This window comes from Oncorhynchus kisutch, unplaced genomic scaffold, assembly GCF_002021735.2.
Source record: "Oncorhynchus kisutch isolate 150728-3 unplaced genomic scaffold, Okis_V2 Okis04b-Okis11a_hom, whole genome shotgun sequence".
Taxonomy (NCBI): Eukaryota; Metazoa; Chordata; class Actinopteri; order Salmoniformes; family Salmonidae; genus Oncorhynchus; species Oncorhynchus kisutch.
The window spans coordinates 3025429-3045428 of record NW_022261981.1 but is presented as its reverse complement, the minus strand read 5'-3'; the positions used below and the strand labels follow the sequence as shown (position 1 = coordinate 3045428).

Below are 20000 nucleotides of genomic sequence, written 5' to 3'. Positions count from 1 at the left end.
AACACTCACTCTCTCTCTCCCCAACTCACTCTCTCTCTCTCCCCAACACTCACTCTCTCTCTCTCCCCAACACTCACTCTCTCTCTCCCCAACACTCATCTCTCTCTCCCCAAACACTCATCTCTCTCTCCCAACACTCACTCTCTCTCTCCCCAAACACTCACTCTCTCTCTCCCAACACTCACTCTCTCTCTATCCCCAACACTCACTCTCTCTCTCCCCAACAACTCACTCTCTCTCTCCCCAACACTCACTCTCTCTCCCCAACACCCTCTCTCTCTCCCAACACTCACTCCTCTCTCCCCAACACTCACTCCTCTCTCTCTCCCCAAACACTCACTCCTCTCTCTCTCCCAACACTCACTCTCTCTCTCCCCATCACATACTCTCCCTAACACACACACACACTCTCCCTAACACACACACACACACTCTCTAACACACACACTCACACACACTCTTTAACACACACACACTCTCTCCCTAACACAACACACACACACACACACACTCTCTCCCTAACACACACACACACACACACACTCTCCCTAACACACACACACTCTCCCTAACACACACACTCTCCCTAACACACACACACACTCTCCCTAACACACACACACACTCTCCCTAACACACACACACACCTCTCCCTACACACACACACTCTCTCCCTAACACACACACACACTCTTCTCCCTAACACACACACACTCTCTCCCTAACACACACACACTCTCCCTAACACACACACACACACACTCTCCCTAACACACACACACTCTCCCTAACACACACACACACTCTCTCCCTAACACACACACTTTCCCTAACACACACACACACACACTCTCCCTAACACACACACACTCTCCCTAACACACACACACACTCTCCCTAACACACACACACTCTCTCCCTAACACACACACACTCTCCCTAACACACACACACACTCTCCCTAACGCACACACACACTCTCTCCCTAACACACACACACTTTCACTAACACACACACACATACACTCTCCCTAACACACACACACTCTCCCTAACACACACACACTCTCCCTAACACACACACACTCTCCCTAACACACACACACACTCTCCCTAACACACACACACACTCTCCCTAACACACACACACACTCTTCCTAACACACACACACACTCTCCCTAACACACACACACACACACACACACACACACACACTCTTCCTAACACACACACACACACTCTCCCCCTAACACACACACACACACACACACACACACACAATCTCTCTCTCTTTCTCTCTACCTACTTTTTATTCACTCCTTTTCCCTTCAATACGGAACATTTGGAAAGGTCATTCTGGATGTGACCACCCCATTTGGAAAGGTCATTCTGGATTAGACCACCCCATTTGGAAAGGTCATTCTGGATTAGACCACCCCATTTGGAAAGGTCATTCTGGATTTGACCACCCCATTTGGAAAGGTCATTCTGGATTAGACCTCCTCATTTGGAAAGGCCATTCTGGATTAGACCTCCCCATTTGGAAAGGCCATTCTGGATTAGACCACCCCATTTGGAAAGGTCATTCTGGATGTGACCACCCCATTTGGAAAGGTCATTCTGGATTTGACCACCCCATTTGGAAAGGTCATTCTGGATGTGACCACCCCATTTGGAAAGGTCATTCTGGATTTGACCACCCCATTTGGAAAGGTCATTCTGGATTAGACCTCCTCATTTGGAAAGGTCATTCTGGATTTGACCACCCCATTTGGAAAGGTCATTCTGGATTTGACCACCCCATTTGGAAAGGTCATTCTGGATTTGACCACCCCATTTGGAAAGGTCATTCTGGATTTGACCACCCCATTTTGAAAGGTCATTCTGGATTTGACCACCCCTTTGGAAAGGTCATTCTGGATTTGACCACACCATTTTGTGGCTTCAAATTGTATCCAGGAGTTGATCTGACTCAGAGGAAGTAGATAAAGGGCTTCATGGCCAACATCCTGAAGTCTCCCTTTAAGGGGGTAGATAAAGGGCTTCATGGCCAACATCCTGAAGTCTCCCTTTAAGGGGGTAGATAAAGGGCTTCATGGCCAACATCCTGAAGTCTCCCTTTAAGGGGGTTGGTGTGACATTAAGTTGATGTTATAAGACTCAGAGGAAGGTTGTTTGCTTTTTTCTCCCCAATTTCGTGGTATTCAATTGGTAGTTATTGTCTTGTCTCATCGCTGCAACTCCCGTACGGACTCAGCAGAGGCCAAGGTCGAGAGCCATGCGTCCTCCGAAACACAACCCAACCAAGCCCCACTGCTTCTTGACACAACGCACATCCAACCCGGAAGCCAGCCGCACCAATGTATCGGAGGAAACACCGTGCACCTAGCGACCTGGTCAGCGCGCACTGCACCCGGCGATGAGACAAGGATATCCCTACCTGCCAAACCCTCCCTAACCCAGACGACGCTGGGGAAATTGGGGGGTAAGAGAGAGGGAGAGGGGGGTAAGAGAGTGGGACAGGGGAGAGTAAGAGAGAGGGAGAGGGGGGGTAAAAGAGAGGGGCAGAGAGTGGCACCAAGTTTCTGAAAGAGAGAGGTACCAAAAACCTAACCCTTTTGACATTAGCAGGCCCCTGTGGGCATCCTGAAAAGAGCCTGAGCAGAAGTTAATAAGGAAGGATCCTTGAGGAGGCCCTCAACTGCCCGCTCACAATCCTGCCTTTGTCACCAGTTACACAGAGCAGGTGGGGGAGGTGTGGAGCAGGAGGGGTAGGCGTGGAGGAGGAGGGGGAGGTGTGGAGGAGGAGGGGGAGGCGTGGAGGAGGAGGGGGAGGCATGGAGGAGGAAGGGGAGGCATGGAGGAGGAGGGGGAGGCTTGGAGGAGGAGGGGAGGCTTGGAGGAGGAGGGGGAGGCTTGGAGGAGGAAGGGGAGGCTTGGAGGAGGAGGGGAGGCTTGGAGGAGGAGAGGGGGGCGTGGAGGAGGAAGGGGAGGTGTGGAAGAGGAAGGGGAGGCGTGGAGGAAGAGGGGGGAGGCGTGGAGGAAGAGGGGGGAGGCGTGGAGGAGGAGGGGGAGGCATAGAGGAGGAGGGGAGGCTTGGAGGAAGAGGGGGAGGCGTGGAGGAAGAGGGGGAGGCATGGAGGAAGTGGGGGAGGTGTGGACGAAGAGGGTGGAGGTGTGGTGGAGGATGGGGAGCAAGAGGTGGAGGCGTGGGGCAGGAGGGGGATGCGTTGAGGAGGAGGGGGGAGGCGTGGAATAGGCGGGGGAGGCGGGGGGAAAAGAGCATCTCTGTCAAATGTGTGAGCGGGAAGGAGGGAGCAGTTTGGAAATGACTTTTCAGTGTCACAAGGTAAAGGAGGTGTCATTGAAACAGAGCGAGAGAGAGATGGAGGAAGGGAGAGAGAAGAGGACAAAGCAGTGTGGAGTGGAGGGGAAGGAGAGGTATAGAATGTTCTCTTGCTACATGACATGAGAAGTAGAGTCAGCAAAGTGGCCAAGCTTGAAAAGGATGAAGGTTCCACTCTGTGGATTCTCTTCTTCTGTCCATTTAGGGCTTTCTGACACAGTTCACTGTACTGAGAACAGTCCCAATGACAGCCCTGTCACAGACTCACTCTGCCTACAACACACACACACACTGACGGACACACACACCATGACTTCTAGTCCCTTTACCCCTACCTACATTATACTGCTGTTACTGTCTATTATCTATCTTTTACCCCTACCTACAGTATACTGCTGTTACTGTCTATTATCTATCCTTTACCTCTACCTACAGTATACTGCTGTTACTGTCTATTATCTATCCTTTACCCCTACCTACAGTATACTGCTGTTACTGTCTATTATCTATCCTTTACCCCTACCTACAGTATACTGCTGTTACTGTCTATTATCTATCCTGTTAGTCACTTTACCCCTACCTACAGTATACTGCTGTTACTGTCTATTATCTATCCTGTTAGTCACTTTATCCCTACCTACAGTATACTGCTGTTACTGTCTATTATCTATCCTTTACCTCTACCTACAGTATACTGCTGTTACTGTCTATTATCTATCCTTTACCCCTACCTACAGTATACTGCTGTTACTGTCTATTATCTATCCTTTACCCCTACCTACAGTATACTGCTGTTACTGTCTATTATCTATCCTTTATCCCTACCTACAGTATACTGCTGTTACTGTCTATTATCTATCCTTTACCCCTACCTACAGTATACTGCTGTTACTGTCTATTATCTATCCTTTACCCCTACCTACAGTATACTGCTGTTACTGTCTATTATCTATCCTTTACCCCTACCTACAGTATACTGCTGTTACTGTCTATTATCTATCCTTTACCCCTACCTACAGTATACTGCTGTTACTGTCTATTATCTATCCTTTACCCCTACCTACAGTATACTGCTGTTACTGTCTATTATCTATCCTTTACCCCTACCTACAGTATACTGCTGTTACTGTCTATTATCTATCCTTTATCCCTACCTACAGTATACTGCTGTTACTGTCTATTATCTATCCTTTACCCCTACCTACAGTATACTGCTGTTACTGTCTATTATCTATCCTTTACCCCTACCTACAGTATACTGCTGTTACTGTCTATTATCTATCCTTTATCCCTACCTACAGTATACTGCTGTTACTGTCTATTATCTATCCTTTACCCCTACCTACAGTATACTGCTGTTACTTTCTATTATCTATCCTTTACCCCTCCTGTATACAGGAAGTATATATACATATATATATAGCCATATTATTATCTGGTACTTCCTGTATATAGCCATGTTATTACCTGGTACTTCCTGTATATAGTCATGTTATTATCTGGTACTTCCTGTGTATAGCCATGTTATTACCTGGTACTTCCTGTATATAGCCATGTTATTATCTGGTAATTCCTGTATATAGCCATGTTATTACCTGGTACTTCCTGTATATAGCCATGTTATTACCTGGTACTTCCTGTATACAGCCATGTTATTATCTGGTACGTCCTGTATATAGCCATGTTATTACCTGGTACTTCCTGTATATAGCCATGTTATTACCTGGTACTTCCTGTATACAGCCATGTTATTACCTGGTACTTCCTGTATATAGCCATGTTATTACCTGGTACTTCCTGTATACAGCCATGTTATTACCTGGTACTTCCTGTATATAGCCATGTTATTACCTGGTACTTCCTGTATACAGCCATGTTATTATCTGGTACTTCCTGTATATAGCCATGTTATTACCTGGTACTTCCTGTATATAGCCATGGTATTACCTGGTACTTCCTGTATATAGCCATGTTATTACCTGGTACTTCCTGTATATAGCCATGGTATTACCTGGTACTTCCTGTATATAGCCATGGTATTACCTGGTACTTCCTGTATATAGCCATGTTATTATCTGGTACTTCCTGTGTATAGCCATGTTATTACCTGGTACTTCCTGTATATAGCCATGGTATTACCTGGTACTTCCTGTATATAGCCATGTTATTATCTGGTACTTCCTGTATATAGCCATGGTATTACCTGGTACTTCCTGTATATAGCCATGGTATTACCTGGTACTTCCTGTATATAGTCATGTAATTATTACTTGTTATTCATTATACACCGTGTATTTATTCCATGTGTCTCTAGTTCTAGTTTGTATCTTTAACTCTGCATTGTTGCAAAATAACCCGTCAGGAAGTAGTTCACTGTTCGTCTACACCGGTTGTTTACCAAGCATGTAAACAATAACATTAGATTTCACTATTCGTCTACACCTGTTGTTTACCAAGCATGTAAACAATAACATTAGATTTCACTGTTCGTCTACACCTGTTGTTTACCAACAGGAACAATAACATTAGATTTCACTGTTAGTCTACACCTGTTGTTTACCAACAGGAACAATAACATTAGATTTCACTGTTAGTCTATACCTGTTGTTTACCAAGCAGCATGTGACCAAGAACATTTGATTTGAAGTGTCTCAAAACACCCACATAAAAAACAGGAGCACACAATCTCAAAGTCTCTCAACACACACACACACACACACACACACACACACACACACACACACACACACACACACACACACACACACACACACACACACACACACACACACACACACACACACACACACACACAATCTCCAAGTCTCTCTCACACACACACACACACAAACTCCAAGTCAAACACACACACACTCCAAGTCAAACACACACAACTCCAAGTCACACACACACACTCCAAGTCACACACACAAACTCCAAGTGAAACACACACACACACTCCAAGTCACACACACACACACACTCCAAGTCACACACACACACACACTCCAAGTCAAACACACACACACTCCAAGTCAAACACACACACACTCCAAGTCACACACACACAAACTCCAAGTCAAACACACACACACTCCAAGTCACACACACACACTCCAAGTCACACACACACACACTCCAAGTCACACACACACTCCAAGTCACACACACACACTCCAAATCACACACACACACTCCAAGTCACACACACACACTCCAAGTCACACACACACTCCAAGTCACACACACACACTCCAAGTCACACACACACACTCCAAGTCACACACACACTCCAAGTCACACACACACACTCCAAGTCACACACACACACACTCCAAGTCACACACACACACACTCCAAGTCACACACACACACACACTCCAAGTCACACACACACACTCCAAGTCACACACACTCCAAGTCAAACACACACTTACGTCAGTGACTTGTGGTGTTTTAACTGGGGCTGAGTTAGTTGAATTGGCTGTGTGCTTGCTGCCGGCCTTCATGGCAGCATCCCGCCGGGCCTGCTCCAGGAGAAGCCTGGCTCTTTCCTTCAGCTCTTCCTGCCGAGACTGCACCTTCTGTGGGGAAGAGACGAGAGACACAGGGGGTGGGGTGGAGGTCAGGGAGAGTAACTAAGACAGCTACATGGTTCTGTTGTAATACTTTATCAATTCTGTCCTCATCCTCCATCTATCAGGGTTAGATTTACACACAGCCTTACTGAGACACATCCCTGACATGACTCTCTCTCTACCCCGCTCTTTCTATCTATCTCTCTCACACACACTCACCTTTTCCACTGGGGAACTGGGGACGGGCGTTGGCTCCTGAGAGAGAGAGGAGAGAGGAGAGAGGAGAGAGAGACAGAGAGGAGAGAGAGAGATAGAGAGAGGAGAGAGAGAAGAGAGAGAGAGGAGAGAGAGAGAGGAGAGAGAGAATGAGGAAAAAGCGAGCAGTGTAATAAATATAATGTAATCCACTAGATGATGGTCCATTTCAGCGAAGGGCCCTCCTCTCTACTGCAGTATAAGTCTCCTTCCCCAATGGCACCCTGTTCCCTACATAGAACCCAATGAGCCCTGGTCAAAAGAAGGACCCTACATAGTGAATAGGGTCCCATTTGGGACCCACCCTACAGTATATGTGAGTGATATTGGTACAGGTGAAGGCTGTGGGATGACTATCTGTCCTTAGTGTTGGAGTTACAGCAGCAGGGGTTGTGTCCCAAACGCCTCTCGTTTCCTTACATAGTGCACTAGGGCCCATCCGACAGCTGGTTAAAAGGAGTGCACTACTTAGGGAATAGAGGTGTGATGTGGGACTGAGCCTCCCTGTCACTATCACCACAGACCTTTCTCATTACAGGGAGCTATGCAACGGTGAAGTAGTGGAGAGAAGGTGACAACCCAGGACAGACAGCGCTCACACACACACACGCGCGCGCACGCACGCACGCACGCACGCACGCACGCACACACACACACACACACACACACACACACACACACACACACACACACACACACACACACACACACACACACACACACACACACACACACACACACACACACACACACACACACACACACACACACACACACACACACACACACACACACACACACACACACACACACACACACACACACACACACGTACATGAGTGAGCAAGCATAGCAACAAGCACACACACCAATATGCATGCACGACCACTTGCACACACACACACACACACGCACAGGCTCACACCCATCTTTCCATTGCCTCCCTATCCACACGGCCATCTGCAGTAATCCACGGTGCAGGATAGACAGGGACAGGCATAAACCGCGGCTTGGCGCGCTGAACCCAACTAAGTCCATGTTGCAGAAACTAAGTCCACAGTTTAAATGGTGTAAAACCCAATGACAAGAAGCTTGTCCTCGCTGAAAAGCAAAGGCCTCTGTAATAATGGATGACTACTACAAGGCAGGTTCATGTGAAGGCCTCTGTAATAATGGCTGACTACTACAAGGCAGGTTCATGTGAAGGCCTCTGTAATAATGGCTGACTACTACAAGGCAGGTTCATGTGAAGGCCTCTGTAATAATGGCTGACTACTACAAGGCAGGTTCATGTGAAGGCTTCTGTAATAATGGCTGACTACTACAAGGCAGGTTCATGTGAAGGCCTCTGTAATAATGGCTGACTACTACAAGGCAGGTTCATGTGAAGGCCTCTGTAATAATGGCTGACTACTACAAGGCAGGTTCATGTGAAGGCTTCTGTAATAATGGCTGACTACTACAAGGCAGGTTCATGTGAAGGCCTCTGTAATAATGGATGACTACTACAAGGCAGGTTCATGTGAAGGCCTCTGTAATAATGGCTGACTACTACAAGGCAGGTTCATGTGAAGGCCTCTGTAATAATGGCTGACTACTACAAGGCAGGTTCATGTGAAGGCCTCTGTAATAATGGCTGACTACTACAAGGCAGGTTCATGTCTATTGGTATAAATCTTATCCTGGAGGTAGAACTGACAGATTCCCCAGCTGCAAAGTCGATATTCATGAAAACAAAAAAAAGTGCTTTTTTGGTCTTAATTTAAAGTTAAGATTAGGATTAGGCATTAGGGTTAGGCATTAGGGTTAGCAGTGTGGTTAGGGTTAGGCATTAGGGTTAGCAGTGTGGTTAAGGTTAGGGTTAGGCATTAGGGTTAGCAGTATGGTTAAGGTTAGGATTAGGCATTAGGGTTAGCAGTGTGGTTAAGGTTAGGATTAGGCATTAGGGTTAACAGTGTGGTTAAGGTTAGTGTTAAGCATTAGGGTTAGCAGTGTGGATAAGTTTAGGCATTAGGGTTAGCAGTGTGGTTAATCTCACTAGGGTAGGGGGCACTATTTTCACCTCCGGATGAAAAGCGTGCCCAAAGTAAACTGCCTGCTACTCAGGCCCAGAAGCTAGGATATGCATATAATTAGTATATTGGGATAGAAAACACTCCAAAGTTTCTAAAACTTAAAAATAATGTCTGTGAGTATAACAGAACTGAAATGGCAGGCGAAAACATGAGGAAAATCCATCCAGGAAATGCCGATATTTTGAAATGGCTGTTTTCCCAATGAAAGCCGATTCACCATTTAAAGGGATAGGACCCACATTCTGTTCCCTGTGGCTTCCACTAGTTGTGAACAGTCTTTAGACATTGTTTCAGGCTTTTATTCTGAAAAATGAGGGAAAATTACAACTCTGAGTGAGTGGATAGTAGGATGTCCCCAGAGCTGTTTGCTGCGCACGACCGAGAGCGCGCATTTCTTGTTTTTCTTTTATATTGACGACGCTATTTTCCGGTTGAAATATTATCGATTATTTAGGCTAAAAACAACCTGAGAATTTATTATAAACATTGACATGTTCCTCGAAATTTACCGGTACTATTTGTAATTTTCTTCTGCCTGTTGTGACCGCATTTGAGCCATTGGGTTACTGAACAATATGCGCCAACAAATTGGAGAATTTTTGGATATATAGAGGGACTTTATCGAACAAAACAAACATGTATTGTGTAACTGGGAGTCTTGTGAGTGCAACCATACGAAGATCATCAAAGGTAAGTGATTCATTTTATTGCTATTTCTGACTTTCGTGACTAAACTACTTGGCTGGTATGTAATGTTTTGTATGCGGGGCGCTGTCCTCAGATTATCGCATGGTTTGCTTTCGCCGTAAAGCCTTTCTGAAATCTGACACAGCGGCTGGATTAACAACAAGTTCAGCTTTATTTTGATGTTTTACGATTGTGATTTGATGAAAGTTAAACATTTATAGTAATTTAATTTGAATTTGGCGCTCTGCAATTCCACCGGATGTTGGCCAGGTGGGACTGTAGCGTCCCACACCCCCTAGAGAGGTTAAAGGTTAGGATTAGGCATTAGGGTTAGCAGTGTGGTTAAGGTTAGGGTTAGGCATTAGGGTTTGCAGTGTGGTTAAGATTAGGATTAGGCATTAGGGTTAGCAGTGTGGTTAAGGTAGGGTTAGGCATTAGGGTTAGCAGTGTGGTTAAGGTTAGGGTTAGGCATTAGGGTTAGCAGTGTGGTTAAGATTAGGATTAGGCATTAGGGTTAGCAGTGTGGTTAAGATTAGGATTAGGCATTAGGGTTAGCAGTGTGGTTAAGGTTAGGCATTAGGGTTAGACATGTAGTTAAGGTTAGGCATTAGGGTTAGCAGTGTGGTTAAGATTAGGTTGACTATGATTTGATGACTATGAGGCTGTGCCAGTTAGTGGCCACTCTGCAGAGCTGAACAAGGTTCAACCTGCTACAATCTGGTCACGCTGGAAATAACGTAAATCTGGAGTTTTCCAAGTCGGACCACAAAGCCATAACAGTGATGCTAATCACTTAATATACAGCAGTGACGTAGACGTAGCATTATGACTGCAGTGACCTCCACCGCGACCTTTCAAGGTGTTAAACGGTGTTATGATCGAGGGGTTAAGGCAGGCAGACAGGCGTGTGTGTGTGTGTGTGTGACTGGGAGAACGGAGGCGTGTCCTGTGAAGCGTATCGACGCAGCCAGAGCACAACCTGCCATCACACAGCGGGATGAGAAATATAATGAAAAATATAATGAAATGTCAAAAGAGCTTGTGGGATGTTTGGGTAATGTTAGCGCCTCTCCACCTGACGGCTGCTCGGGCCCACGGTGACAACATCTGGATGGAAGCAGCAGTTTTCTCCGTAGCAGAAATCCATCAGAAGCACCATATGCTGTTTGACTGGATCAGAGTTTCTCAACTCTGCCTCTTCAGCACGAAGCTACAATGTTACATTCATCAGGCTGTAGCTTCGGACAAGACCACCTGATTACACTCATCAGGTGCGGCAGGGATGAAATAATTAATAATAAACGCGTGGAGGTGAAGAAAGAACCGTCGTCAGTGTGTCTGTGAAGAGTCAGAGTGTCTACAGCTGGTGTCCTTAAAGGTCTCATTAAGACCAAATGGTGTTTGAACCTGAGATATAATTCATCAGTCTATCAATCAATCAATCACATCAAATCAGTAGGAATGTCTAGACATTTACCTGTTTAGTGGGCGTGTCAGCGTGGTTGTCAGGGGTGGGGTTGCTGCAGTCGGAGGCGGTCTCAGACTCAGAGTGACGGAGGCTGGCCCTCTTTTTCTTGATGAGGTCAGCATCACGGTTGTAGGAGAAGCCCAGCTTGTGGGAGGAGGGAGACGAGGCCCCTGGGGGCCCCGAGGTTCCTTGCCGTGTAGGGGACCCTGAATCTAGGGCCCCGTTGTCTGGGGCTCCATCCCTCATCCCATCCTGCTCCCTCATCCCTTCCTGCTCCCTCATCTCCCTCTCCATCCCTCTCTCCGTCCCTCTCTCCGTCCCTCTCTCCGTCCCTCTCTCCGTCCCCCTCTCCGTCCCTCTCTCCGTCCCTCTCTCCGTCCCTCTCTCCGTCCTCAGAGGGAGCTGGCTCAGGTCCAGGGTGACTGCCTTCAGGGGTAGTTGTAGTTGACGTCGACCGTCTCCCAGAGGTGTGGTAGCAAGGTAGCGAGGCGCGGCTCTGGGGTGGGAGGACTCTGTGGCGGTGGGGGGTAGAGCCGCGCGGGGCAAGGGGAGGGGGGGCGAGGTGGGAGAGGAGGAGGACACCCCAAAGTCAGGGAGGGAGAAAGATACAGTCTCACTCTTCCTCCCCACCTCCATCTCCTCCTCCTCCTCTTTCCCCACGGCTCCATTGGTGGCGCTAGCGCCGTTAGCTCCGATGCTAACGTCCCCACTGGATCCAGTGGTCTGGGCATTAGCGTCACTGACGTTTAGCTCGGCATAGAACTTGTCCTGTCCGATGGAGGCGTTGGTGTCTGTCTCGAAGTCTCCCACCTTAATGACAAGAATAATAATAACATTTTATTTTAGTTGTATAACTCTTTCTCACAAACCCCCCCCCCCAACTAATATGAGTTTCGCTGAGACACAGCGAGTCAAACATCCTCCCCCAGGCTGGGAACTAGCTGTTCAAAATAAATAAAGACATCCTGATGACCTCACACGGGGGACATTTACTCAGGAGACCCTGATGACCTCACCACGGGGGACATTTACTCAGGAGACCCTGATGACCTCACACGGGGGACATTTACTCAGGAGACACTGACGACCTCACACGGGGACATTTACTCAGGAGACCCTGATGACCTCACACAGGGACATTTACTCAGGAGACCCTGATGATCTCACACGGGGACATTTACTCAGGAGACCCTGATGACCTCACACAGGGACATTTACTCAGGAGACCCTGATGACCTCACACGGGGACATTTACTCAGGAGACCCTGATGACCTCACACGGGGACATTTACTCAGGAGACCCTGATGACCTCACACGGGGGACATTTACTCAGGAGACACTGATGACCTCACACGGGGACATTTACTCAGGAGACCCTGACGACCTCACACGGGGACATTTACTCAGGAGACCCTGATGATCTCACACGGGGACATTTACTCAGGAGACCCTGATGACCTCACACAGGGACATTTACTCAGGAGACCCTGATGACCTCACACGGGGGACATTTACTCAGGAGACCCTGATGACCTCACACGGGGGACATTTACTCAGGAGACACTGACGACCTCACACGGGGACATTTACTCAGGAGACCCTGATGACCTCACACGGGGACATTTACTCAGGAGACCCTGATGATCTTACACGGGGACATTTACTCAGGAGACCCTGATGACCTCACACAGGGACATTTACTCAGGAGACCCTGATGACCTCACACGGGGACATTTACTCAGGAGACCCTGATGACCTCACATGGGGGACATTTACTCAGGAGACACTGATGACCTCACACGGGGACATTTACTCAGGAGACCCTGACGACCTCACACGGGGACATTTACTCAGGAGACCCTGATGACATCACACAGGGGACATTTACTCAGGAGACCCTGATGACCTCACACGGGGACATTTACTCAGGAGACCCTAATGACCTCACACGGGGACATTTACTCAGGAGACCCTGATGACCTCACACGGGGGACATTTACTCAGAGACCCTGATGACCTCACACGGGGGACATTTACTCAGGAGACCCTGATGACCTCACACGGGGGACATTTACTCAGGAGACCCTGATGACCTCACACGGGGGACATTTACTCAGGAGATCCTGATGACCTCACACGGGGACATTTACTCAGGGGACCCTGATGACCTCACACGGGGGACATTTACTCAGGAGACCCTGATGACCTCACACTGGGACATTTACTCAGAGACCCTGATGACCTCACACGGGGGACATTTACTCAGGAGACCCTGATGACCTCACACGGGGGACATTTACTCAGGAGACCCTGATGACCTCACACGGGGGACATTTACTCAGGAGACCCTGATGACCTCACACGGGGGACATTTACTCAGGAGACCCTGATGACATCACACGGGGGACATTTACTCAGGAGACCCTGATGACCTCACACGGGGGACATTTACTCAGGAGACCCTGATGACCTCACATGGGGGACATTTACTCAGGAGACACTGATGACCTCACACGGGGACATTTACTCAGGAGACCCTGACGACCTCACACGGGGACATTTACTCAGGAGACCCTGATGACATCACACAGGGGACATTTACTCAGGAGACCCTGATGACCTCACACGGGGACATTTACTCAGGAGACCCTAATGACCTCACACGGGGACATTTACTCAGGAGACCCTGATGACCTCACACGGGGGACATTTACTCAGAGACCCTGATGACCTCACACGGGGGACATTTACTCAGGAGACCCTGATGACCTCACACGGGGGACATTTACTCAGGAGACCCTGATGACCTCACACGGGGGACATTTACTCAGGAGATCCTGATGACCTCACACGGGGACATTTACTCAGGGGACCCTGATGACCTCACACGGGGGACATTTACTCAGGAGACCCTGATGACCTCACACTGGGACATTTACTCAGAGACCCTGATGACCTCACACGGGGGACATTTACTCAGGAGACCCTGATGACCTCACACGGGGGACATTTACTCAGGAGACCCTGATGACCTCACACGGGGGACATTTACTCAGGAGACCCTGATGACCTCACACGGGGGACATTTACTCAGGAGACCCTGATGACATCACACGGGGGACATTTACTCAGGAGACCCTGATGACCTCACACGGGGGACATTTACTCAGGAGACCCTGATGACCTCACACGGGGGACATTTACTCAGGAGACCCTGATGACCTCACACGGGGGACATTTACTCAGGAGACCCTGACGACCTCACACGGGGACATTTACTCAGGAGACCCTGACGACCTCACACGGGGACATTTACTCAGGAGACCCTGACGATCTCACACGGGGACATTTACTCAGGAGACCCTGATGACCTCACACGGGGACATTTACTCAGGAGACCCTGATGACCTCACACGGGGACATTTACTCAGGAGACCCTGATGACCTCACACGGGGACATTTACTCAGGGGACCCTGATGACCTCACACGGGGGACATTTACTCAGGAGACCCTGATGACCTCACACGGGGACATTTACTCAGGAGACCCTGATGACCTCACACGGGGACATTTACTCAGGAGACCCTGATGACCTCACACGGGGGACATTTGCTCAGAGACCCTGATGACCTCACACGGGGACATTTGCTCAGAGACCCTGACGACCTCACACGGGGACATTTGCTCAGGAGACCCTGATGACCTCACACGGGGACATTTGCTCAGAGACCCTGACGACCTCACACGGGGACATTTGCTCAGGAGACCCTGATGACCTCACACGGGGACATTTGCTCAGAGACCCTGACGACCTCACACGGGGACATTTGCTCAGGAGACCCTGATGACCTCACACGGGGACATTTGCTCAGGGGACCCTGATGACCTCACACGGGGACATTTGCTCAGGGGACCCTGATGACCTCACACGGGGACATTTGCTCAGGAGACCCTGATGACCTCACACGGGGACATTTGCTCAGGGGACCCTGATGACCTCACACGGGGACATTTGCTCAGGGGACCCTGATGACCTCACACGGGGACATTTGCTCAGGAGACCCTGATGACCTCACACGGGGACATTTGCTCAGGGGACCCTGATGACCTCACACGGGGACATTTTCTCATTTCTTCTCTTTGACAACAGAACTTAGAAAAAAGCAGTTTCCCCATAGAGTTTAGAAACAGTGGTATGGTGATGGAGGTGAATACGAGGTTTAACAGGTGAAGTGGCCCCATTGTAAGCATTACTACAGAACATCAACAGACCCACCTTGTACATATACAGAACATCAACAGACCCACCTTGTAAGCATTACTACAGAACATCAACAGACCCACCCTGTATGCATTACTACAGAACATCAACAGACCCACCTTGTACGTATACAGAACATCAACAGACCCACCTTGTATGTATTACTACAGAACATCAACAGACCCACCTTGTATGTATTACTACAGAACATCAACAGACCCACCTTGTACATATACAGAACATCAACAGACCCACCTTGTAAGCATTACTACAGAACATCAACAGACCCACCTTGTATGCATTACTACAGAACATCAACAGACCCACCTTGTATGCATTACTACAGAACATCAACAGACCCACCTTGTATGCATTACTACAGAACATCAACAGACCCACCCTGTATGCATTACTACAGAACATCAACAGACCCACCTTGTACGTATACAGAACATCAACAGACCCACCTTGTACATATACAGAACATCAACAGACCCACCTTGTACGTATACAGAACATCAACAGACCCACCTTGTACGTATACAGAACATCAACAGACCCACCTTGTATGCATTACTACAGAACATCAACAGACCCACCTTGTACGTATACAGAACATCAACAGACCCACCTTGTATGCATTACTACAGAACATCAACAGACCCACCTTGTACGTATACAGAACATCAACAGACCCACCTTGTACGTATACAGAACATCAACAGACCCACCTTGTAAGCATTACTACAGAACATCAACAGACCCACCTTGTAAGCATTACTACAGAACATCAACAGACCCACCTTGTACGTATACAGAACATCAACAGACCCACCTTGTATGTACAGAACATCAACAGACCCACCTTGTACGTATACAGAACATCAACAGACCCACCTTGTACGTATACAGAACATCAACAGACCCACCTTGTATGTACAGAACATCAACAGACCCACCTTGTATGTGCTGCGGCTGCTGTTGGCTTCTATCTGCACCACGTTGAGTTCCTCTCCACTGAAGTGGGCTCTGATCTGGTAGAGGTACGTCATGACGGTCAGCTTGTCAGGGATGGCCAGCAGAACCATGTCAGATGGCTCCAACAGACGACTGATGCCCAGGTTGGCAAAAACATCATACGCCTGCGCAGACACACAGGGTAAAACACATCTCATTACGACACCAAACCAGCCATTACCAAACTAAACCACTTACACAGGAACACATCTCATTACGACACCAAACCTAATGACTTAGAGAGGAGGAGTGGGGGGTGCGACAGTGAGGGGGTTGAGGAGATGAGGGTAGAGGGGGATGGGGGGTGAGACAGTGAGGGGGTTGAGGAGATGAGGGTAGAGGGGGATGGGGGGTGAGACAGTGAGGGGGTTGAGGAGATGAGGGTAGAGGGGGATGGGGGGTGAGACAGTGAGGGGGTTGAGGAGATGAGGGTAGAGGGGGATGAGAGCGGAGGAGTGGGGGGGAGTGAGACAGTGAGGGGGTTGAGGAGATGAGGGTAGAGGGGGATGAGAGAGGAGGAGTGGGGTGAGACAGTGAGGGGGTTGAGGAGATGAGGGTAGAGGGGGATGAGAGAGGAGGAGTGGGGGGTGAGACAGTGAGGGGATTGAAGAGATGAGGATGAGAGAGGAAGAGTGGAGGGGTGAGACAGTGAGGGGGTTGAGGAGATGAGGGTAGAGGGGGATGACAGAGGAGGAGTGGGGGGGGGAGACAGTGAGGGGGTTGAGGAGATGAGGGTAGAGGGGGATGAGAGCGGAGGAGTGGGGGGTTGAAGAGATGAGGGTAGAGGGTAGAGAGGGATGAGAGCGGAGGAGTGGGGGGGTGAGACAGTGAGGGGGTTGAGGAGATGAGGGTAGAGGGTAGAGAGGGATGAGAGAGGAGGAGTGGGGGGTGAGAGTGAGGGGGTTGAGGAGATGAGGGTAGAGGGGGAGTGGGGGGTGAGACAGTGAGGGGGTTGAGGAGATGAGGGTAGAGGGGGAGTGGGGGGTGAGACAGTGAGGGGGTTGAGGAGATGAGGGGGAGTGGGAGGTGAGACAGTGAGGGGGTTGAGGAGATGAGGGTAGAGGGTAGAGAGGGATGAGAGAGGAGGAGTGGGAGGTGAGACAGTGAGGGAGTTGAGGAGATGAGGGTAGAGGGGGAGTGGGGGGTGAGACAGTGAGGGGGTTGAGGAGATGAGGGGGAGTGGGAGGTGAGACAGTGAGGGGGTTGAGGAGATGAGGGTAGAGACAGAAAACAAGGGACCTTTTCGCACTGCATCGTTCTTAGCCCCAGGCTATCTTAGCCCTAGACTGGCCCCAGGCTAGACTTGCCCTGGGCTAAGGATTCCCACTTGTATTCCAAAGCCCGGGGCAAACGGACAAACACAACATGCGACCAACATTCTATCTCTGACATGCATGACACCATGTCCCCTGTATTAACACCGTGTCCTCTGTATAAACACCATGTCCCCTGTATTAACAGCATGTCCCCTGTGTTAACAGCATGTCCCCTGTGTTAACACCATGTCCCCTGTGTTAACACCATGTCCCCTGTGTTAACACCATGTCCCCTGTGTTAACACCATGTCCCCTGTGTTAACACCATGTCCCCTGTATGAACACCATGTCCCCTGTATGAACACCATGTCCCCTGTATAAACACCATGTCCCCTGTATAAACACCATGTCCCCTGTATTAACACCATGTCCCCTGTATAAACACCATGTCCCCTGTATAAACACCATGTCCCCTGTATTAACACCATGTCCCCTGTATTAACACCATGTCCCCTGTATTAACAGCATGTCCCCTGTGTTAACAGCATGTCCCCTGTGTTAACACCATGTCCCCTGTGTTAACACCATGTCCCCTGTGTTAACACCATGTCCCCCCCATGTCCCCTGTATTAACACCATGTCCCCTGTATAAACACCATGTCCCCTGTATAAACACCATGTCCCCTGTATAAACACCATGTCCCCTGTATAAACACCATGTTCCCATGTATAAACACCATGTCCCCTGTATAAACACCATGTCCCCTGTATTAACACCATGTCCCCTGTATAAACACCATGTCCCCTGTATAAACACCATGTCCCCTGTATAAACACCATGTCCCCTGTATAAACACCATGCCCCCTGTATTAACACCATGTCCCCTGTATTAACAGCATGTCCCCTGTGTTAACAGCATGTCCCCTGTGTTAACAGCATGTCCCCTGTGTTAACAGCATGTTCCCTGTGTTAACAGCATGTCCCCTGTGTTAACAGCATGTCCCCTGTGTTAACAGCATGTCCCCTGTGTTAACAGCATGTCCCTGTGTTAACAGCATGTCCCCTGTATTAACACCATGTCCCCTGTATTAACACCATGTCCCCCCCATGTCCCCTGTATTAACACCATGTCCCCTGTGTTAACACCATGTCCCCTGTATAAACACCATGTCCCCTGTATAAACACCATGTCCCCTGTATGAACACCATGTCCCCTGTATAAACACCATGTTCCCCTGTATAAACACCATGTCCCCTGTATAAACACCATGTCCCCTGTATAAACACCATGTCCCCTGTATTAACACCATGTACCCTGTATTAACACCATGTCCCCTGTATTAACACCATGTCCCCTGTGTTAACACCATGTCCCTTGTGTTAACACCATGTCCCCTGTGTCTGGCCTGTATAAACCCTCGCTGTCTGCCTTTTCCAACAACGTTTCACTTGAGAAAATCGATCTGGCCGCTGAACAGAGAACGCTGTGAACAAACGAGACGTAAACTTTTCTGAACTATTTTATTATTATGGATTTATGCAATTAAATGTAGATAGAACATCTATGAAAAGGGAGAAAAATGTATCGCTTGCTGCTGTTCCTGCTGTAGAGTTCGTATCTTTAGTTGGCTCAGTGAGAAGAGGTTAGCCCGCCTGCATAGCAACCATTTTTGTTAGGCATAGCAACCAATGTTTCCTGTCCTCAGGGCGGAAGGGTTAAATAGTATGAATTGATGAGCAGGGCCAGCTAGCCCTGGGCTATGGTTGGTGCTAGCCCACTTTACAATGTGTCTGGGCTAAAATGGGCTAAAATATCCCCCAGCCCAAGAGAGGCCAAGAGAGGCACAAGAGAGGCCCAAGAGAAGCCCAAGAGTGGCACAAGAGAGGCACAAGAGAGGCACAAGAGAGGCACAAGAGAGGCACAAGAGAGGCCCAAGAGAGGACCAAGAGAGGCCCAAGAGAGGACCAAGAGAGGCACTAAGAGAGGCCCAGAGAGGCCCAAGAGAGGCACAAGAGAGGCCCAAGAGAGGCCCAAGAGAGGCACAAAGAGAGG

General features: G+C 48.8%; 1 protein-coding gene across 3 annotated transcripts in view; it reads right to left on the bottom strand.

The window, feature by feature from the left end:
* Positions 1-20000, bottom strand: part of LOC109887458 (EH domain-binding protein 1) — a gene marked incomplete at its 5' end in the record, with an annotated part of 153895 nt that overhangs the window by 44732 nt on the left and 89163 nt on the right. For all 3 annotated transcript variants that reach the window (XM_031813122.1, XM_031813121.1, XM_031813123.1), the window contains 4 exon segments: positions 6785-6931; positions 7145-7180; positions 11420-12220; positions 16633-16815. In XM_031813122.1, coding sequence (XP_031668982.1) covers positions 6785-6931; positions 7145-7180; positions 11420-12220; positions 16633-16815 — 1167 coding nt within the window.